The sequence below is a fragment of the Pan paniscus genome, chromosome 10 (genome assembly GCF_029289425.2).
Source record: "Pan paniscus chromosome 10, NHGRI_mPanPan1-v2.0_pri, whole genome shotgun sequence".
NCBI lineage: Eukaryota > Metazoa > Chordata > Mammalia > Primates > Hominidae > Pan > Pan paniscus.
This window is the reverse complement of record NC_073259.2, coordinates 121,333,892-121,356,452: the sequence shown is the minus strand read 5'-3', so window position 1 is coordinate 121,356,452 and position 22,561 is coordinate 121,333,892. Positions and strand designations below refer to the sequence as shown.

The following is a 22,561-nucleotide window of genomic DNA, read 5'->3' as shown; positions in this document are numbered from 1 at the left end:
ACCAAACACCCCATCACATTAGCTACTGCTGGCATCACCACGACATCCAGGGCACCCACAAGGCTGAGGGCACGGTCAGGACACGGACCCTAGGGTTACACCTCTGAGCATGGACTGGGCCCATGGTGGATTCTGAATTGTACCAAAGAGACAGGTTTGAAGGTGACATGGGAGAAAAGGCTGCAAGGGGAGGGACAGATGGGCGGACACATCACCTTGACCATGGTCCGCTTGTGCCGGATGAAGGTGTGGAGGCCCAGCCAGCGTAACTTCATGCAGAGTTCAAACACTACCACCATCAGGGCGAACAGCTCCAGGGTGGCGTGGACCTGAGACCAGAGGGTGTGGAGATGTGTCATGGCCAGCCCAGCCCATGGCCACTCCTCTTTGCCCAACCCTCCCAGGACCTGGGAGTGCCCCAGCACATCCTCCCAACACATATCAGAGTTACAAAAACCTGGCCTTGCATGCCTAAAGACAGAGCCTTGGTCACGGAGCTTTCCCCAGAACAACTAAACATAAACTTGATATCCATGAAACTGACATGCTGGCCCAAATGATGAAAAATCAGGAAGGAGCCTGAAGTTTAAAAGTAAGAAAAAGAAATTAGCTGGGCGTGGTGGCGCACACCTGTAATCCCAGCTACTCAGGAGGCTGAGGCAGGAGAATCGCTTGAGCACAGGAGGCAGATGTTGCAGTGAGCCGAGATGGTGCCACTGCACACCAGCCTGGGCAACAGAGGGAGACTCAGTCTCAAAAAAAAAAAAAAAAAGAAAGAAAAACAAGATAAGATAAAATTTAATATCTAGTCTTGTTCTAAGAGGGATTTCATGTAATTTACAAAAGATCTATAAAAGACACTAAGAAAGCATCAATTAGGAACTTAAGAAATAAAATCTGATTGTCAAAGAAACAAGGACTGTCAAGCAGAGAGCAGCCCCTAAAACTCTCATCCTCATTTTGGACAAAAGGACAAGACATGGAAAACCCTTAGATGGAAAACCTTCCCAGCAGGGAAGTCAAGTGCTTCTGGGAAACAGACATAGGAGAGCTCCTCCTCCTGGGGGTAGGGAGGTCCGGGGCCTGTGGACATTCCAGTGGGCAGGAATTGACAGAGTGAAGGGACAGGAAGAAGGACTCCAGCACAGGGGACGGCGTGGGGGAGGTGTGCACAGAAAGAAACACAGACTGGCTGGAGCTGTGAGTTCTAGGCATGAAGAAGGAGAAGCAGGAAGGGAAACTGAGTCATGGAGGGCCTTGGAGGCCAGGCTGGATGAGCGCTTCCTAACTCAACAGGCACAGGCTCCCTTCCCTGCTTCCATGCCTATCACACACCCCTTGAGAAGGGGACAAGCACAGCTCCACACCTGCTCTGGCCCCCACTGAATGATGGCTGGGCCTGGGTGTGGGGACATCTGCGGGGCTGGAACTGCCCAGGAAACATCCCCCGCCTCCCATGGTGACCATACCGAACTGCCTTCTCCTTTGAGGCTGGAGACAGAGTAGTGGGACTGTCCACTGGGTGCCCTCCCCACCCGGAGCCAAGGTGTGGGCACTGGTCCTGAGCAGGGCCTGGGACACTTCCCCTCCCTGGAATTTACTGGTGGGCAGAATCCCAGAGAGACTGGGTGAAGGCCATTCACTCCAGCAGGGACACCCAGGCATTTCCGCTCCCAAGGCCTCTATGATCGCCTCGTATCTCTCTGTTTTAAGTCCGTTTGCAGTGTTTGCCCTCCCAGAATGTTCCTTTTTGGAGTTCTGTCGCTTGCCCTGAAAGCCGTGGCTCCCAGCCTCCCGTATGAGGAGCATGTGCGCTCACATAGATGCCAAGCCGGAGTGCGGGGACGGCGGGGGCCTCGCACAGGGAGAGCAGCAGCAGCAGCAGGGCCGTGGCCAGCTCCATCAGGTAGAAGAGGTGATTGTGTGCAAAGAGGTAGGCCGCCAGCGCCTTGGCATCCTTGGGGTGGGTGAAGAACTTGTCGTTGTTCTCGCCTTCCTGAAAAGATGAGAGTAGTGTGGGCATGTAAGCCTGGAGACCCATCCAACGCCAAAGAGGAGCCGTGGGCAGGGGAGGAAAGGAAGGCCCCAGGCAGGCGAGGAGAGATTCAGGCCAGAGACAGAAGATGCTGGAAAATCAAAATGATCTTCGCGAAACTCACGGTGGTCAGGTATCACTCCTGCCTGCTGATGGGCTCAAGAGATTTGCTGCTTCTTAAAAACCACTCGGAGGAACCAAAGACTAAAAGGGTCCAGAGACAGCCAGGTGTGGTGACATCCCAGCTACTCCGGAGGCCAAGGCGGGAAGATCCCTTGAGCCAGGACTTCGAGTCTAGCCTGGGCAACACAGCAAGACGCCATCTCTTAAAAAAGAGGGGAGGGGCTGGGTGCGGTGGCTCATGCCTGTAATCCCAACACTTTGGGAGGCCAAGGCAAGAGGATCGCTTGAGCCCATGAGTTTGAGACCAGCCTGGGCAACATGTTGAGACCCCTGGTGCCAGCCACTTGGGAGGCTGAGAATCACTTGAGCCCGGGAGGTCAAAGCTGCAGTGAGCCAAGATCGTGCCACTGCGCTCCAGCCTGGACCACAGAGCAAGACCTGGCCTCATTAAAAAAAAAAAGAAAGAAAGAAAAAGAAAAAAGGTTCTGAGAGGAGGTAAAGAGAAACAGGCATGTCCAATCCCCTCAGAGGCCAAGTTCTCCCTCTAGGAGTGCCCAGCAGAGTGTAAAGAGCTCAGGGGCCTGGGAGGAACCACACGTGCTGAACCCTGGCTTTCTACTCCTTCCCTGAGGAATGCTGGGAAGGTTCCTTCACCCTTGAGGCTGAGCTTCTTCAACGATAAAGGCACTAACATTAGTGCTTCCTCCTGGAGCTGTTGTGAAGAGGAAAGGTGAGGACATTTGTGAGGCACTTAGGGTGGTGTCTGCCACACAGTCAGCTCACTACAGGTATTTGCTATTATCGTAAGTTATATGAACATTACCAGAAAAAAAGAAGCCAATAACCCTGCCTAGTCAGACCCTTTAACACCCATCAAGAGCTACCCAAAACAGGTGCAGTGGCTCATGCCTGTAATCCCAGAACTTTGGGAGGCTGAGGCAGGTGGATCACCTGAGGTCAGGAGTTCGAGGCTGGCCTGGCCAACATGGTGAAACCTCGTCTCTACTAAAAATACAAAAATTAGCTGGGTATGGTGGCATGCACCTGTAGTCCCAGCTACTTGGGAGGCTGAGGCAGGGGAATCACTTGAACCCAGGAGGTGGAGGTTGCAGTGAGCCAAGATTGTACCACTATACTCCAACCTGGGCCCCGTCTCCAAAAAAATAAACAAAAAGAGCTGCACAGTGGCGTATTGCTACTATACATTTACTTAATTCAGGATTCCCCATACCCTACTTTGTTTTAATTGACAAATAATAATTGTATATGGGGTACAATGTGATATTTTGATATATTTATATGTTATATAACAACTTTTTTTTTCTTTTTTTTGAGACAGAGTCTTGCTCTGTCACCCAGGCTGGAGTGCAGTGGTGCAATCTTGGCTCACTGCAACCTCCGCCTCCTGGGTTCAAGCAATTCTCTTGCCTCAGCCTCCCGGGTAGCTGGAATGACAGGCGTGCACCACCACACCTGGCTAATTTTTGTATTTTTAGTAGAGATGGTGTTTCACCATGTTGCCCAGGCTGATCTCGAACTCCTGAGCTCAAGTGATCTGCCCACCTCAGCCTCCCAAAGTGCTGGGATTACAGGTGTGAGCCACCATGCTCGGCCCATTCTCACAAAATTATTCTGGGAAAGGCCCTGCCTGCAGTTTGCAGAGTGACTGTGAGTGAGTCACTTCCCTGAAGCTGGATAAACTGCTCGCCCCATTAGCAAAAAATCGAGACAAACCACAGACCCAGCAGCAAACCTGGCAGGGGCAGGCATGTCAAAGGGAGCAAACACCTTGGCAGTCAACAGAGGGTAAGTTGAACACAGTTCTGTGCTCTGTGCAGGGCTGTGGTTTTCACTACCACCTCCATGACCACAGCAGTGGGCAGGGGGCCACACACAGTGGCCTGGGGAGCTTCTGGTTTCAATAACCAAAAAAAAAATGTATTTCTTGGGCAATTTCTTCCAACAAATAACCAGGAATGAAGGTCTCGCTAGAAGAACTACTGACATGGGGCTCAGATTTTAACTCTAGGACTTGGAGTTGTCCCAGAAGTGATGGGGGTAATGAGGTCTCCACCAACAGATGGAAATATCACCCATGGCACTGGATTCTGATGAAAACCCCAGAGAATATCGGCCCTGTTTCCTGGCTGCTGATCACAAACTCGATTTGGAAAAATAAGGAAGGCCAGTTGTAGCGATTTCTAGGCCTTTGCTCTCTGCTCCCTGGGGTCCAAGTCCACACAGAAATGAGTACTGTTTCAAAGGCGTCAGGAATGCTGAGCACGTGGCTCCAGAGGATGAGTGAGTTAACAGGTAAAATGTGGGAAGAGGAGAAACTGCAGGCACCAGACACCCTCAAAGCAGCGAGGGCCAATTATCCATGCACACCAGCAACCTGGCTCACTGCAGGACCCGCAGCTTGGCTGCAAGCGTGAAAAGGCAGGCCATCTTGAGCTGGGCACAGAGGCTCACGCCTGTAATCCCAGCACTTTGGGAGGCTTAAGCAGGTGGATCACTTGAGGTCAGAAGTTTGAGACCAACCTGACCAACATGGTGAAACCCCATCTCTACTAAAAATACAAAAATTAGCCTGGTGTGGCGGCCGGTGCCTGTAATTCCAGCTACCTGGGTGGCTAAGGCAGGAGAATCGCCTGAACCTGGGAGGAGGTTGCAGCGAGCCAAGATTGCACCACTATACTCCAGCCCGGGCAACAGAGTGAGAGTCTGTCTCAAGAAAAACAGGCCATCTCATCCTCTAGAAACAGCCGTGAATGACTGTGAAATCCAAGTTTTTCTTTAATTGTTTTAAAAATAATGCATTTTTGGTAAAATAATTTAAACAATATAAATTTGTAAGGTAGTAAAAATTCCATCAGCCAGAGATAATCACCTTTAATATTTAAACAACTTTTGAGATATGTATGGATATCTGTACACATACATACCCACATGCACATGCTGCTGTATGACATCAATTTAAAATGATCATACAACACCAGCTGTTCCATAACTGCTTTTTCCCACAAGTACATGGCCCATTTTCAAGGAGATGCACAAGGTCAGTTCATAAGCGATGCAACAGCACACAGAATAAAAAACATCATCTGGAGGCCAAACAGTTTAAATGTGCAGCTCTGCAACTCCCTAGCTGGGTGGCCTTGGGCATCATTTGGCCCCTCTGAGTCTCAGTCGCCACATCTGTAAAGTGGGAGATGATCACTACAGCCTCAGAGGCTTGTTACAAAGATTAGCAGGTGCCCCCTTAAAGTTCCTATGTTCATTACCAATGTCCTCACCTGCTTAGGAAAGGAAGGAATGATCAGGATCCTTAGGGTTTCAACCATTCTGAGTCTGTGTTCTGACCTATCCCACGCTCTTATCCGGCCTCAGAGAAGGTGATGTGCATAACATGTCCCTGCTAGATCATTAACAAGTATGCCTGCGCTTGGGACAATTTCCCTAAAACATTCTGTTGCCTTAATTTGAAACAAAACATGATCATTTAGGTGTATATGATGCTGCATGAACATATGAGAAACAGATGATTGAACAACCATCAAACAAATGTCTAAATTTCATTAAATCTTTTTTTGTTGTTGTTAGACAGGGTCTCATTTTGTCACCCAGGCTGAAGTGCAGTGACACAAACACGGCTCACTGGAGCCTCAACTTCGTGGACTCAGGCGATCCCTTCACCTCAGTCTCACAAGCGGCTAGGACTAGAGGGTACACATGCCACGCCTGGCTAATTTTTGTATTTTTTCCAGAGATGGGTTCTGCCATGTTGCCCAGGCTTGAATTTCACTAAATCCTTTTTAAATGACAAAATAAATACTTGCAGTGGAGAGCTGCTTCACATAAGAAAGATTAGGGAAAATTATGATTCGAATGCATTTAAGAAAAAGTCTGTTTCCTCATCCAAACTCTTACTCAATGCAAACCAGAAACTGAAATCTGATAGTGACAAGATTGGCGAGATTAAGGTTAAAATGTCACCGCCAGTGGGGCCGTCAGTAAAGAGGAAATACTTCCTGTGCAGAGGATTCCATGCTGAACATCAAGGCCCTAAAAATTGTTGATTCCTTCTACCCGGTAATTCCATTTCTTAGAATTTCCATTTCTTTTACTTTCCTAGTAAAATAATCCTAGATGTAAGGGGGTGAGGGTGCTACGTATAGATTGTCCTTGGACTATAATTTACAATAAGGGAAAATATTCAAGATTATCAGGTTAAGTAAATTAGAATAATTTACCTGATATAATTTAAAGCTATTTACATAGCCAGGTGTGGTGGCTCATGCCTGTAACCCCAGCACTTTGGGAGGCTGAGGTGGGCGGATCACCTGAGGTCAAGAGTTTGAGACCAGCCTGGCCAACATGGCGAAACCCCATCTCTACTAAAAATACAAAAATTAGCCGGGCATGGTGGCACGTGCCTGTGGTCCCAGCTACTCCGGAGGCTGAGGCAGGAAAATCGCTTGAACCCGGGAGGCAGAGGTTGCACCAAGCCGAGATCAAGCCACTGCAATTCAACTCCAGCCTGGGTGATGGAGTGAGACTGTCTCCAAAAAAAGAAAAAAAAAAAAAAAAAAAAAAGCTTATGCTATGAAAAAAAAAGCAGACTATAAAATTGCACATACCATGTGACTTTTTTGGAAAACAGATATATTATTCTTATAATACATTTTTTTTAAACCTGGAAGGAAATAATGTTGACAGTGACTGCCTTAGGTGAATGTTTCTTCATTCCTCTTTGTATCTAAATTTATTGTAATAAGCATGTATTACTTTCACACAAAAATACAAAATTTTTTGTTTGTTTTGGAGACAGAGTCTTGCATTGTCGCCCAGGCTGAAGTGCAGTGGTGCAATCTCGGCTCACTGCAACCTCCATCTCATGCGATTCTCCTGTCTCAGCCTCCCGAGTAGCTGGGATTACAGGCGCCCACCACCACGCCCAGCTAATTTTTTGTATTTTTAGTAGAGACAGGGTTTCACTATGTTGGCCAGGCTGATCTCGAACTCCTGATCTCAAGTGATCTGCAGGCCTTGGCCTCCCAAAGTGCTGGGATTACAGGCATGAGCGACCATGCCTGGCCAAAAATATTTTTTTCAAAAAAAAAAAAAATTTCTAAAATAGCAAACAGGAAAGCAGCAACAAGTTAAACGGGAATAAAGCTATAGCATTCAGTATGTAAAGAATTCCCTCCTGAGAACGTGGCCTCTCAGTGTGCCCTGAGAAGAGGCAGGGTGGCAGGGAAGGCCGAGTGGACAGACTCTGGGAATTGTGGGGGATGGCACAGCCCTAAACAGGGGTCTGAAGACAAGCTGGTGCACAGCAGTTTTCCCCTATGAGCACAGTCAGGTCAGCCTATCTTATGAACCTGAAGCTCACACACGAGCAGCAGCAGCATGAACCGATGCTGGAACTGAATTTCTGGGCACCTAACAGAGTCTTGGCTGCCCCACCCCACCAACAGGTGCAGACAACTGCCAGGGCCTGACTGGAGATACTCACCTGGAGGTAGATTGCTGCCTCTTGGTAATTCATCTCCCAGTTGTGTACGGGGCTGGAGGGGGAACTCTCACCCCCAGAGCTGAGACTGGGGGCCTGGGAGTCGTGGATGGCATAGCTGCCGCCATCTGCATTGGAAGAGGAGAGAGATTCACTTGGCACCCAGGCTTAAGAGCATAAAGACACCGTTTGGCAGAAGAAAAGCCTGGCAGTCCCTTCATATGCTCACATGGACATCCCGTCATCTTCAAATTAACCTCCATGCTGTGTACTGATAACGGCAAGAATTAGCACAGCTGGTTAAAAATATTTTCCTTTCTCTTGATAAGTGAAAAAAGCAAGTACAAAAGAGTACAAATAGTATGCTCTCTAATGTGTACAAAAGGGAGGAAACAAGAAAACATAAATACATCGACTTATCTTTACCAAAAGAAACACAGGAAGGAAAAATGAGAAGTCAATGAAATCAGTCGCCCTACAAGGGCTATAAGGAATAGGGTAGACGGACCCTTTTTGAATCCTTTGAGTTTTGGAAGCATATTAATATCCTACTTAGTTAAAAATTAAAAACAACTGGATTTGTCCCCTGGTGCAGGGCCATCTGTTGCTCTTCCCTGCTGACAGCCACGCCCTCCTCTCCCAGCAACACTGGGCCATCTGTCTCTGTAGAACATCCCCTCCTTGCTCTCTGTCCACATTGTTTGGCTCTGGCCGACTCCACCCCTGGTTCCCAGGCAGGTGACCTGGGCCTGGCAATAAGTCCCTCATCTCCCTTGGGCGTTCAGGCATAGCTGCTGACCCAAGTCCGGCCAGTGACAGCTGAACTTGAAACTGTCCCCGGGCCAATTAGGAAGGAGGGGCTCTTTCCCTGTTGTTGCTGGCGGCTGCCTCTGCCACTGCATGGGGAAAACTTGCCTGAGAAGGAAATCAGCAGACAACAAAACCATAACCAATAGATAACACTAACACCAGCTGCACCTCTGGAATCCAGCTGTGCCTGAAATCTACCCCTTAATTTCCAAAATCCAAGCTGATAAACAGATCCCATTGAGTCTGAGTTGGGTTTGTCACAATAATCCTGAAATTCAGTAGTTTACACACAGTAAACAACGGCACCAAGAAATGACGCATTCATTGGGAAGAAGTGAATCTGAGAGAAATCTGTAAATCCGCATTGTAAATGATCCACCTGAAGGAAGATAAAGAATCGAATGTTTTGGGCTGAGCACGGTGGCTCACGCCTGTAATCCCAGCACTTTGGGAGGCCAAGGTGGACGGATCACCTGAGATCAGGAGTTCAAGACCAGCATGGCCAACATGACGAAACCTCAACTCTACTAAAAATACAAAAAGTAGCCAGGCGTGGTGGAAGGTGCCTGTAATCCCAGCTACTCAGGAGGCTGAGGCATGAGAATCACTTGAACCTGGGAGGCGGAGGTTGCAGTGAGCCAAAATCGCATCACTACTCTAGCCTGGGGGACAGAGCAAGACTCCGTCTCAAAAAAAAAAAAAAAAAAAAAACTAATGTTTTGATACTGGGATTTGCACAGTTGGCAGAAAGCAAATGTGTAAGGCTTACAACCATGCAAGGGACAGGAAACTGACAGGGCTCAAAGGCCTGCTGGGTTGCAAAAGGTCCTTCTGATCTTGAATTGCCAGTCATGAGCAATGAGGTCCAGCCACATGAAACTTACTTCCCCAGCTCCCTGCTTTTTTTAAGACACAAGATCTCACTCTGTCACCCAGAATGGAGTACAGCGGCACAAGCATGGCTCACTGCAGTCTTAAACTCTTGAGTTCAAGAGATCCTCCTGCTCCAGCCTCCTGAGCAGCTAGGACTACAGTCATGCACCATCACGCCTGGCTAATTTTTGTATTTTTATAGAGATGGAGTCTCCCTTTGTTGCCCAGGCTGGTCTTGAACTCCTGGAATCAAGCAATTCTTCTGCCTTGGCCTCCCAAAGTGTTGAGATTACAGGTGTGGGCCACTGTGCCCAGCCACTCCACCCTTGTTTTTTCTTTCTTCCTTTTTTTGAGATGGGGTCTCACTCTGTCACCCAGGCTGGAATGCAATGGCGTGATCTCGGCTCACTGTAACCTCTGCTTCCCAGGTTCAAGTGATTCTCCCACCTCAGCCTCCCAAGCAGCTGGGATTACAGGTGCCTAACACCATGCCCAGCTAATTTTTGTATTTTTAGTAGAGACAGGGTTTCGGCATGTTGGCCAGGTTGGTCTTGAACTCCTCAAGTGATCCAGCCGCCTGGGCCTCCCAATGTTCTGGGATTATAGATGTGAGCCATCGTGCCTGGCCGACCCTACCCATTTTTAAAAACAGTTTCGCTAAGTTGTGCCACAATAAACAGTATATGTTTTAAGAATACAGTTTGATACATTCTGACCTACGTGCATATCTATAAAATCATCACAACAATCAAGATAACATATCCATCACCCTCCCGTGCCTCCTTGCCCATCCATGCCTAGGCAACCACTGAGCTGCATTCTGTTACTATTAGATGAATCTGCATCTATTATTACATATAATATATATTTTTACATGATGTATTATATAAATGGAATAATACAGTATATATTCTTTTTTTTTGCTTGGATTCTTTCACTCAGAATAATTATTTAAAAACTCATCCACATTGCACTGTGTACCAACAGTTCATTCTGTTTCTTTGCTGAGTAATAAATATACCACAGTTTATCCATTCACCTGTTGATGAACAGTTAAGATTGTTTCTAGTTTTGGGTTATTTCAAAGTTGCTATGAACATTCATTCAGGGCTTTGTGTGGACGTACACTTTTTGTTTCTTTTGGTAAAGCTAGAGGTGAAATAGCTAGATCACACGTTTAACTTTTTACAAAACTGCCCAACTGTTTTCCAAAATGATTGTACCATTTTACATTCTCACTAGCAGTATATGAGAGTTCCAGTTCCTCCACATCTCCACCAACTGTTGATATGCTCACTCTTTTTAAGCGTTTTTTTTTTTTTTGAGACGGTCTCACTCTGTCGCCCAGGCTGGAGTGCAGTGGTGCCATCTCAGCTCACTGAAACCTCCACTTCCTGGGTTCAAGTGATCCTCCTGCCTCAGCCTCCTGAGTAGCTGGGATTACAGGCACGCACCACCATGCCTGGCTAATTTTTAAATATTTTTAGTAGAGATGAGGTTTCACCATGTTGGCCAGGCTGTCCTTGAATTCCAAACCTCAGGTGATCTGCCCGCCTCGGCCTCCCAAAGTGTTGGGATCACAGGCATGGGCTGCTGCGCCTGGCCAACTTTAAGCATTTCAAAAGATGGGTAGTGGTATATCATTGTTTTTCATGTTCATGCTTGAAATTTGCATTTTCCTAACAATAATGTTGCACATCTTTCCATATGTTTATTTACCATCTGTCTATCTTCTTTGAAGTGTCCAGATCTTTCACCTTTTTCTTTTTTATTATTATTATTAAATTGAGAGCTCTTTTATACACTCTGGATACAAGTCTATCAGATACATGATGATTTGCAAATATTTTCCCACTTGTGGTTTGTCTTCTCATTCTTTTCTAACAGTGCCTTTCAAAGGTCACTAAAACAGAAGTTTTAAAAATTTTGATGAAGGCCAACTTATCCATTTATTCTTTTTACGGATTAATACTTTTGATATCATATCTAAGAAATGTTTGCCTAACCCCTGGTCATAAAGATTTCACATCAGGCTAGGGTGGGGAGGATCACTTGAGCCCAAGAGTTCAAGACTAACCTGGGCAACGCAGTGAGATCTTGTCTCTACAAAAAAATTAAAATAAAAAAGATTCCACATCAAGGCACAGTGGTATAAGCCTGTAGTCCCAGTGCCTAGGAGGCTGAGGCGAGAGGATCACCTTAGCCCAGTAGTTCAAGCCAGCCTGGACAACACAGAAAGACACTGTCTTTAAAAAAGAAAAATAAAGATTTCACATCAATACCTCGACGTCTTGGTTACTGAGGCTTTATAAGTCTTAAAATCAGGTAGTGTTAATCCTCCAACTTTGTTCATATTTTTTTCAAAGTTGTTTTGGCTAGCCCAGTTCTTTTGAACTTCCATATAAACTTTAGAATTAGTCAATTTCTTTGTCCCTAATCCAGGAGTCCAAATAAATAAATACATACATACATGCATACCCAGCCTGGGGAATATAGTGAGACCCTACCTCTACAAAAAAAAAAATTTTTTTTAAGTAAAAAAATTAGGCAGGCACAGTAGCATGTGCCTATAATCCCAGCACTTTGGGAGGCTGAGGTGGATGGATCACTTCAGGTCAGGAGTTGAAGACCAGTCTGGGTAACATACTACGACCTCATAACAAAAAGTATAAAAAATAGCTGGGCATGGTGGCTTGCACCTGTAGTCCCAGCTACTCAGGAGGCTGAGGTGGGAGGATGGCTTGAGCTTGAGAGGTCAAGGCTAGAGTGAGCTATGATCATAGCTACTGCACTCCAGCCTGGGTGACAGAGCAAGATCCTGTCTCAATAATAATAACAGGCCAGGCGCAGTGGCTCATGCCTGTAATCCTAGCACTTAGGGAGGCCAAGGCAGGTGGATCACCTGAGCTTAGGAGTTCGAGACCACCCTGGGCAACATAGTGAAACCCCGCCCATCTCTACTAAAATACAAAAAATTAGCCGGGCATGGTGGCATGCGCCTGTAGTCCCAGCTACTCACGAGGCTGAGGCATGAGACTCACTTGAGCCCAGGAGGTGGAGGCTGCAGTGAGCTGAGATTGCGCCACTGCACTCCAGCTTGGCTTACAGACTGAGACTCTGTCTCAAAAAAAAAAAAATTAATTAATAATAATTATTAGTCAATTTCTACTTAAAAAAAAAAAGCCTGCTGGGATTTGATTGAAATTATGTCAGATCTATTGGGGAGACATCTTAAAAACCCATGAATATGGTATATCTGTCAGTTTATTTTTATCTTTTTAAATTTCTCTTAGCAATATTTTACAGCTTTCAGTATACAGACCTGACACATCTTTTGTTAGATTTATCACTAAGTCTTTTATATTTCCGATGCTGTTGCAAATGAAGTTGCCTTTTAATCTCAATTTCCAATTGTTTGTTGTTAGGATACAGAAATACAGCTGATTCTTATATGTTGGCCTTCTAGCCTGCAACCTTGATAAACTCACTTAAAAGGTCTAGTGGCCTCTTTTGTAAATTTGTCATGGGCGTTTCTATACAGAAGATCATGTTGTCTGAGAATAAGGACAGTTTTATTTCTTCCTTTCTAATCCAGATGACTTTCGTTTTTCTTGCCTTATGGCACTGTTTAGAACCTCCCTTACAATACTGAATAAAAATGATGAGAAGGGATATCTTTGTCTCATTCCTGATCTTAGGGGAAAAGCATTCAGTTTTTCACCACTCAGTATGATGTAAGCTAGAAGTTTCTCGTAGATATCCTTTATCAGTCTGAGGAAATTCCTTTCTATGCCTAGTTTGTTGTGAGATCTTACCATGAATGGGTGTTGGATTTTGTCAAACACTTTCTGTGTCTACTTCAAGACGATTTCAGCTTGAGTATCCCTAATCCGAAAATCTGAAATCCAAATGCTCCAAAATTCCAAACTTTTTGAGCACCAACATGACACTCAAAGAAAACGTTCACTGGAGCATTCCGGATCTTCAGGTTAGAAATACTCAACCAGTAAGTATAATGCAAATACTCCAAAATCTGAAAAAAATTAAAAATCGGAAATACTTCTGGCCCCAAGCATTTTGGATAAGGGATATTCAACCTGTATATGGTTTTTCTTTTTCCTTTGGTTAATATAGTGAATTACAATGATTGATTTTTGAACATTAAACCAACCCTGCATTCCTGAGCTAAGTCCCCCTAGTCATGATGTATTATCCTTTTTATATATTATTGCATTTGCAAAATTGTTTAAATTTTTTGCATCTACATCCATGTAGAATGTTGGTCCGAGGTTTCTTTCCTTGTGAGGTCTTTGCTGGTTTGGGTATCAAGGTAATGCTGGCCTCATAAAATGGGCTAGAAAACATTTCCTCCTTTTCAATTTTCTGGAAGAATTTGTGTCAAATTGGTATTATTTCTTCCCTAATGTATACCGTTCACCAGGAAAGCTATCTGGGCCTGAAGTTTTCTTTCTGGGAAAGTTTTTATTACATATTAACCTTCTTCAGTACATATAGGGCCACTCAGGTTTTCTATTCTTATTGAGAAAGCTTTGGTGGTTTGTTTATCTTTCAAGAAATTTGCCAAGAGGCTAAACAATCTGTCCAAGATCACACAGCTATAAGGGCTGAGCCAGGCTTTGGCCCCTAGCAGCTTGCCTCCAGAGCAGATGCACTTAACCACTGCACTATACTACCACCTCTCTAAGGAAGAGGAGTTGGGATGAGGAATGCAGATGATGATTTTAAACTACTGGTAGCAAACATTTATTGAGGTTTACTATATGCCAAAACCTAACCTGCGGCAGATTTTATTTTCCATAAATGGCCACCGTATTATCTTTCACCTTCCATGCTCTTCTGGAACCTTGCCGCTTCTCCACACACAGGTAGAAGCTGTGTTTCTTCCTCTCGAAATCAGGTGAGCCTTTATGACTGCTATCACTAACAGAGAACAGGGAACCTCATGACTTCTGAGGTTATAAAAATACTTTCACCTTATTCTCTTGGGGCACTTACTTGTGGAACCGAGCGACCATTTTGTAAGGAAGCCCAAGCAGCTGGTGGAGACAGAAGACTCAAGGCTCCAGTTCACAGCCCAGCTGAGCACCCAGCCAAGGGGTAGCACCAACCTCTCTGCCACATCAAGGACCCATCTCAAAAATAGATCCTCCAGCCCCAGCTAAGCTGTCCAAACAGATGTTACATACAACAGCAAAAAGGCAACTCCACCAAGCCCTGCTCAAACTGCAAACTCAAGCAAAATAAATGTTGCTATCTTAAGGCACTATGTTGGGGCAGTGATTTGATACAAGGGCAACAGATAACTGACACCTATCTAAATACATTGTATCTATTAACCTACTTAGTTCTTACAACAATCCTGCCAAGTAGGTAATATTATTATCAACAGATAACTGATACCTATCTAAATACATTGTATCTATCTGTTAACCCACTTAGTTCTTACAACAGCCCTCCGAAGTAGGTAATATTACTATTCCCACCTCAGACTTGAGGAAACTAAGGTGCAGAGAGGCTAAGTAACCTCCCCGGGTCATGCTCCTAGTGAGAAGCGGGGCTGGGATCCCAAACTAGGCTGCCTAGCTCCCAATTGGTAGACTACTTGCCTCTCAAGAATCAGAAACTACAAAAGCGTGACAGGGTAGTTAGTGCCAAAAGGACCAAAAATACACTAGCATTTCCATCACTACAGTGGAGTTGCAAGTAGGAGGTGGGACATCTGGGTGCAGTTTGAACTTGGTAATTCTGACCCTTCTCTTCCCAATAGCAACAGAGCAGCATTCCCTACCCTGATCCCAATGCTCATTTCTGAAAGAACTAAGCCCTAGGCAGAGACAGAAGAAGGTCAAACCACCTTCCTCAATCTGCTCATGTGGATCAGGGAAGCCCGAGCCAAAACGTGACTCCTGAGCAGAAAAAGCCACAGGCAAGCAGCTGGATGGAGCTGCGTCCTCGTGAGCCCATGCCCTGTCCTCCACGACCTCCATATGCCCCAGCAGGGGCTGGCATCGGCAACACAGAAGAGTCCTAGGTAACATAAATAACAATGATGGAGCGGGGCAGGCAGCTGCCAGCTGGCACAGATGGCAGCAGCCATTAGTGCCACCCTCCCACTTGACACTAGACACGAGTGTCTATGTGAGCGGCTGCCGTGAAGACCCCCTTTGGAGCCTTCCTGCCCTTCTTCTCACACAGGGGTCTCCTCGAATTGACAGGAGCTTCCTCCTTGTGCTCAGGAGCTCTCTCAGCCCATTCCTGGTGGGGAGACGATGTCTGGTCCTCCTCAAAAGCTCCCCTATCCCTTACCACTTATACCGCAGCATCCCTGGGACCAGGTGGCCCGACGAGTCCCACGGTGCAGGCCATTCCTTGCTAACAAGCCTCACTGACACTCCCAGCAACAGGTTTCTCCTGGGAGCAGGTAACCTTTGCTAATCTTTAGGTGTCCTGGTTTGGGTGAGAGATAGTCCCTCTTCCCCCATACATAACTCTTCAAAGCCACAAAGGACAGTTCCATTCAACTGAAATCCACAAGGACCACTGAGACAGGAAGGACCAAGCTTCTGGCTGCCCTGGGAGGACAGTCCTCAGAGCCAGAAATCTTAACCCGATCTTTTTCACTCCTCATGGCCTGTAACTCACCAGGTCTGGAAAGGTCTCGTCCCTCTCATCTCTACTGAAGAGGTCTTTGGGGCCTCTTGTCTTTCACCTAAAAGCCAGCAGCAACCTGGACTCACTCTCACTGTCCAGGCCTTTCCTGACCACCTGACCCAGACGCCTTGAGGCAGGATGAATCAATCAGGTAAGGCTGAAGTCTCACGGTGTCACTCCACTACTTAAAATCCTTCCATGGCTTGCCTGCAGAAAAAGACTGACTCCTTAGAACAACGGGAGAGGATCTTTAGAGCTGGCTGCTGCTACATCCCTCTCCCTTTTCCCTATTCCTGTACCAAACTCCTAACAGGCAGGGGGGCTGTGGCCTAGGCCTCAAGGGCTGGCCGCCGAAGGCAACAGGTGACCATGGAGCACCAAGGATGCAGGGAGCTGGCTGGAGCCCCACCATGGGAAAGCGAGCACCACAGAGACAAAACATGTGCCCCGTGGCCACAGACCACACATGGCTGGTGGGTGAGGGCAGACACGTAGCAGTGCTGCCAATGGTGGAACGAGGACTCGGGAATGGACTTCACAGGGTGTTTCTGCTAGATCTGAAAGGGCTTTGTAATAACTAGAAATGATGGACTGGCACAGAGGGCTTTAGTTTTAGAGATAGGGTCTCACTACGTTGTCCAAGCTAGACTCAAATTCCTGGACTCAGGCGATCCTCTCCCCTTGGCCTCCATTTGGAAATAATTCTTTTTATTGAGCCCAGGCTATAGTGCAGTGGCACTATCACGGCTCACTGCAGCCTCAACCTCTTAGGCTCAAGCCATCCTCCCACCTAAGCCTCCAGAGTAGCTGGGACTATAGGCATGTGCCACCATGCCCAGCTAATTTTTTTTTTTTTTTTTTTTGTAGAGATGGGGTCTTGCCATGTTGATCAGGGTGGTCTCAAACTCCTAGGCTCAAGCAATCCACCTGCCTCGCCCTCCCAGAGTTCTAGGATTACAGGTGTGAGCCACTGCACCTGGCCGGAAAGAATTCTTCTATTTTTATTTTTTAATTTTTATGTATTTTTTCTTTTTTTTGAGACAGAGTTGCTCTGTCGCCCAGGCTGGAGTACAGCGGTGCAATCTCATCTCACTACAACCTCTACTTCTCAGGTTCAAGCAATTCTTGTGCTTCAGCCTCCTGAGTAGCTGGGACTACGGGCGTGCACCAACGCACCCGGCTAATTTTTGTATTTTTTGGAAGAGACGGGGTTTTACCATGTTGGCCAGGCTGGTCTCAAACTCCTGACCTCAAGTGATCCAACTGCCTTGGCCTCCCAAAGTGCTGGGATTACAGGCGTGAGCCACCGCGCCTGGCCGGGAAATAATTCTTAATGAAAATATTCTAAGACCAACAACTGGCCTGTTCATCTACTCCTTTGTTTAGCAGACATTCCCAGGGTTGTCCCTGCCCAAGGTCAGCTCCTAGGTGCTGGGCCCTTAGTGGGGACTGTAGGAACTAGGCAGCCCTTGCCCTCCAGGGGCACCTGTCTACAGAGGCAGTGAGTACCCCATCACCACGTGGCCTCAAAAAGAGGCTCCATAGCTATTGGTTATGGACATTTCAATAGAGAAGAGGTTCACCAGTCAGTGAGCAGCTGAACTAGCTGCCCCTGCAGCTTGTGGCATCTACATGTTTACAGGTATGTGGTGACTTCAAGGGGAGCAGGCAGGTGGGTGCAGATGGCTTCAGAAGCAGCTCCAAACTGCGGAGCTGCCCCAGAGAGCTGGCAGTGCCACAATCTGAGCAGGGCCCAGCTGCCTAGATCCTGCTGGCACCAAAAGCCTTCCACAAACACTTCCTTGCTGCTTAGGGAGGGCAATGGCATCTTTTTTTAGCACATGCGTCCCTCTCCCACCTCCCGATTAACTGCAGCCCCCAAATCTAGCCCCAATCTCAGCAGCTCAGCTTCAGCTAAAATAACACACATAAACACTTGCGGAACAAATTCTGTGAAGCAGGCACTACTCTCAGCACTTTATATGTGAAATAACTTCATCCTCGCAACAACCTTAGGAGGTGGATACCATCAGTATCCCCATTTCAGAAGAGGGGTGATGGGACAGAAGCACAGAGATTGGTCAGCTTGCCCCGGGGGCTCCCACATTTAGAAAGTGACGGAGCTGGAGAATAAATGAGGTCTGTGCTTGGAACTACTCTAACTGCGGGCGGTGTTATTCCACATGGTCTGCACAGTCCATGAATGGTGTGCCATGGTCGGGGATGAGAACCATCCAGGAACCAAAGCCAGCGTGTAGAGGCCATCACCGCAGGTGGCACTGTGCGGCACTTCCTTCTCCTAGTGCTTCGTCTTTGTTGTGTTTTATGGAAGTGGAGGTCCTCTGCTGCAGAGTGTGGGAAGCGCTGCTGCGTAGCTCTCCTGCATGAATTGTAGGCACTTTCTGCTGTTGTCTTAGAAGCAACGACTGTCAGGTCAGAAGCAGATCCTAGAGACCACCTAATTCATTGCCCAGCTTTTAGAGATGGGGAAACTGAGAGCAGGGAACGTGATGTCCCCATGGTATAGGGCCAATTGGTTACAGCGCCAGGTCTAGCATCCAGGCTTCCTGGCTCCCCATCCAGAGCTTTCCTTCATACAATCATCTGCCACTCATCTCTCACTAGAGAAATGTAGGGGGTGGCTCCGCTGACCCACTGTCTGCCGTGGGGTACGCTGGCCACTGTCTCTTCTGATGGACAGCATACAGCTGTGAAACAGGCTTAGCATCTATGACCCAAATCAAAGGGAACACGTGGCCAGTTCTCGCACAGACGGTCCCTCCATTGGCCAGGGCTCTTGGGATGCACTCTTATGGGCCACAAGTGACTGGGGGCAGGAGAAGGCCCTGGGGTGACTGAGACCACATTTTCCTGGCCATACTGGTGCTGAATGGAACAGCTGCACCAACAGAGAATCTTGGGGCAGGAGGGGCCTCAGGAATCAGGAGGCTCCTCCTCTCCCACAATCAGCTGAAAGGCCCACAAATAGGTGCTGCACCTGGCCCACAAGACCTCGCTCTCACCAGCTCCCCTGCCACACTGTGGCCCAAAACAGCTCTCCCCTAGACTAGCACAATCCCTTCTCTGTCTTCCTACTCTCTGTTCTACCCTCTGTGGCCTATTCTGGACACCAGTCAGAGAAATCCTCTATCGTGTGTGTGCGTGTGTGTGTTTTTAGTAACTTTTTTGTTTAATATAACAATAATCCTAAAGAACACTAAGCCAAATGGTATCACTCCTCTGCCCCAAACGTGCCCCAGCCTCCCTTGATCAGAGGGTCTCGTGGAACCTGACCCGCAACCTCTCCAAGTCACCTCATCCTGCCTGCCCCTCGCTGCCGCCATGCTAACCTCCTTGTTGTTCTGAAATGTGCCTGGAACACTCTGCCTTGGGGCCTCTGCCTCCCCGATCTTTGGCTGCTTTGTCACACCTTCCAGTTTCCACAAACATTTTATCAGAGGCTACCCTTGGCCTCCCCTACAAGGTGAGACCACATCACTCCGTCCCCTCAAAGCGCTGAGGCTTCCTCCTGGGGCTGTCACCACCTGACAGGGTATCTGTTTACTCGTGGGTCTGTTTCCCCGCCTGGCATGTCAGCTCCAAGAGGGCAGGGACTTTTGTTTTGGTCACTGTGGTGTTCCCAGGCCCCAGAACAGCGTTGTACACAATGTGTAAGTGGTCAGCAAACATGTCTGAACTGAAGTGAAACAGGTCTTCCTAGCCCTGAAGATTCCACACACCCCCGTGGGGCACTTAAGGATGGCCAGGGCCTGGAGGGCGGAGAGCAAGGAGCCATCCGTGGGGCCTGGCAGGCCTCGGGCAAGAGGGCGGGCTCCACCCGGGGTGCAGTGGGCAGCGCCAAAGGGTGTTAGGAAGGGGTGTGACGTGGTAAGTTTGTATTTGTAAAAACCTTTCTTTTAAGGATCTGCGGAAGAGGGGCTGTTTTGTGTTAAGAGTAATTCAGGGTAGAACCTTGAAAGGGAAAGGGGAGAATAAGACTCAAGAGCTAAGGTGAAAGAACAGCGAATTCTCCCCCTCCCAGGACGGACTTTGTTCTGTGCTTCTAACCACTCAACCTCAGAAAACAGGACTTGGAGTGCTCATGTGGTCCCAAAAGGCAAAGCACGATCGCTCATTTCTCCACACGGAGAGAGGGATGGAAGGCCTGGGGTGACACTGGCCACTCAGAGACTTTTCAAGAAAGCCACAGGTGATCGCAAAGGGCCTCCTTCACATCAAGGCACGAGCGACTGGGCTACATATTTAGGGATTATAGAAAGGGTGCAAATGGAAGGCGAGGAGCCACAGTTCCATTCTGTTCCTTTTGTACGTGGCCTTGACGCAGCAGTGCAGCTGTACCAGCCAAGACCAGGGCACGGCAGGGGCTGGGTGGGGCTGGGCCACCTCGTGGAGTGCTAATCCCCTGCCCTGTCTGCTGTCTAACCCTCTTCCCCACTTAAGAGGTTACAGAAGTGGCTGAAGGGACAATGGATATGCTCCCACTCCAAGTGCTGCGTTGTTCCCGCAGAAGGTATGCTCGAAGGCTCGGCAGCTTTCTGAGGAGGACATTTCAGGCCCAGAAAGCGGGAAGGCAGGGGGCAGAAGGGGCAGATCAAAGGGGACAGGCTGATAGCCAAGTCCTGGTGAGTCAGGGTGTGAGCCTGGTGAGTCAGGGTGTAAGTGCAGATGGAGTGGTTTCTGGGAGAATGAGCCCCTGCTTGCTGGGGAACCAATCCCGGCAGGCCCAGCTTCCTCGAAATGAATACCCTCCACGTGGGAAGTAAGAGCATGTGCAGGGGCCCCCAGCTGGCCTGAGTCATCAGCACTGTGTGTGAAGCTAGAGGACACTCTGCCCCACTGAAGCCCATCGTGCCCACTGGGTTCACTCCAGGACCTCTACCTGGGCAGCCTCGAATGCCAACAGTTGTTTGCACCCACCTGCTCTAGTGGTCTGGTGCCTTGTTCTGACCTCCTACTGCCCACAGACCCTGGGCAGAACCTCCAGGTCAATGACTGGCACTCGCATCTTTGGAGTACCAGGCACAGAAAGCACAGGAAGCGTCCTAGCCAACAAAGTGACCGGGCAGGCTCACCCCGCATCACCCCAGTCCAGCCCCTTCCTCTGTGTGCCGGGGCTGGCCCTCTCCAACTGGTGCTCATTACGGACCACGGAAGAAGCAACACCTTTGGCCTCTGACCTTGGCACTGTTCTTGCCCAGAGCAGAACGGGTTCTTCCAGGCCAGCTGGAAAGGCAGGAACTGGGGCACGTCGCAGGGGCCCAGCTTGAGAAGACAGGACGACCTCACCGCGGGGCTGTCAGGAAGCTGGCCCTCCACTGCCTCCTCCAGAAGGCGGGCAGCTAGTCCTTGCCTCTGCATGTTTACCTTTCCTGGGAGGCAACCGGGCCGGACATAGGAGGGAGGGAGATGAGCAGCAGTGTGGGCAGCCGGGCAGGATTTGCAGTCTCCCTGGCTCCCACAGCCAGCAAGCTCCACACGCAGGTTTCAGAAAGGACCAGAGGAGGCTGACCAGGAACACTCTTGGCAACCAGGAAGACTGTATTCTGCATCTCTGTTCTGGGCCTCTGGGGAAAGTTCCACGAAGGGAAACATTTTGTCCTCCCTTCTGGTGCCCTGGGCAGACAGCTCTCTTGGGAAAACCAGACCAAGAGGACAGGCGCAGCCTTGCAGGCCTGCAGACTTTGGCCACTGAAGATTTATGTGGCACCAGCCCCTTAACCTCCCTCCCTGAATCCTGGCAATCAGCCCGGAGGAGAGAACATAAAACCACTCAGAGGACGGGAAGGAGTGGAAAGAAACAGCTGAACTGACAGGCATGAGAATACAAAACAACAACGCAAACTCTGACTCGAAGCAGGAGAGACATCCCGGTGCAGAGGACAGGCAGACAAACCAGAATGACCTGTTTGCACACACGGTAACACTCCCACATGCTGATGTCACAGGGCCCAGACGCTCCCTCGAAACAGCTGGCTGCTTTGCACGCCACATCGGAAATGACCCTGCAGGGAATCCAAGGTTTCCGTTTGCTGGAGCACAGCATGCAGCAGCGTCCTGGTGGTGCCAGATAAATAGAAACAGTTTCCATATGCCAGCTATAAAGATGCACTGGGGAGGAGCAGGAAAGAACAGGCAGGAGGGGAAGGCTTCCACGACCCACCCCTCACCCAGCAGGCGCAGGGGGCAGCCCGGCTGCGTAAACCACTAGGGCCTTTCTTTGGTGCCTGGGCCAGAGATTGCTTTGGATAAAAGGCCCCTCCTGGGAGGGAGCTCTGATCAGAAAAAGCAGAGAATGACTGTTCTCGGGAAGGGTGATACTGAGGGGCCTACCCCTTTTCTAACCTCTCTCCTTTTTATTTTCTTTCTTTCTTTTTTTGGAGACAGGGTCTCACTCTGTTGCCCAGGCTGGAGTGCAGTGGTGCAATCATAGCTCACTGCAGCCTTTATCTCCTGGGTTCAAGCAATCCTCCCACCTCAGCCTCCCAAGTAGCTGGGACTACAGGCATGCATTG

The 22,561-nt window shown here is 48.3% G+C and overlaps 1 protein-coding gene across 13 annotated transcripts in view; it reads right to left on the bottom strand.

The window, feature by feature from the left end:
- The window catches only part of TPCN1 (two pore segment channel 1), a 111,256-nt gene that overhangs the window by 30,679 nt on the left and 58,016 nt on the right, over positions 1-22,561 (bottom strand). For 12 of the 13 annotated variants that reach the window (XR_008620503.1, XR_008620504.2, XM_034934572.3 and 9 more), the window contains 3 exons: positions 7,677-7,801; positions 1,820-1,996; positions 216-329 (listed from right to left, as the gene is read on the bottom strand). Coding sequence is in view for 11 of the 13 variants with exons in the window: in XM_034934570.3 (XP_034790461.1) it covers positions 216-329; positions 1,820-1,996; positions 7,677-7,801 (416 nt within the window). In the remaining 2 variants the exon portion in view is untranslated. Of the gene's footprint in view, positions 1-215; positions 330-1,819; positions 1,997-7,676; positions 7,802-21,951; positions 21,971-22,561 lie in introns of those variants that run through there. The other variant, XM_055096204.2, reaches the window with a different exon arrangement.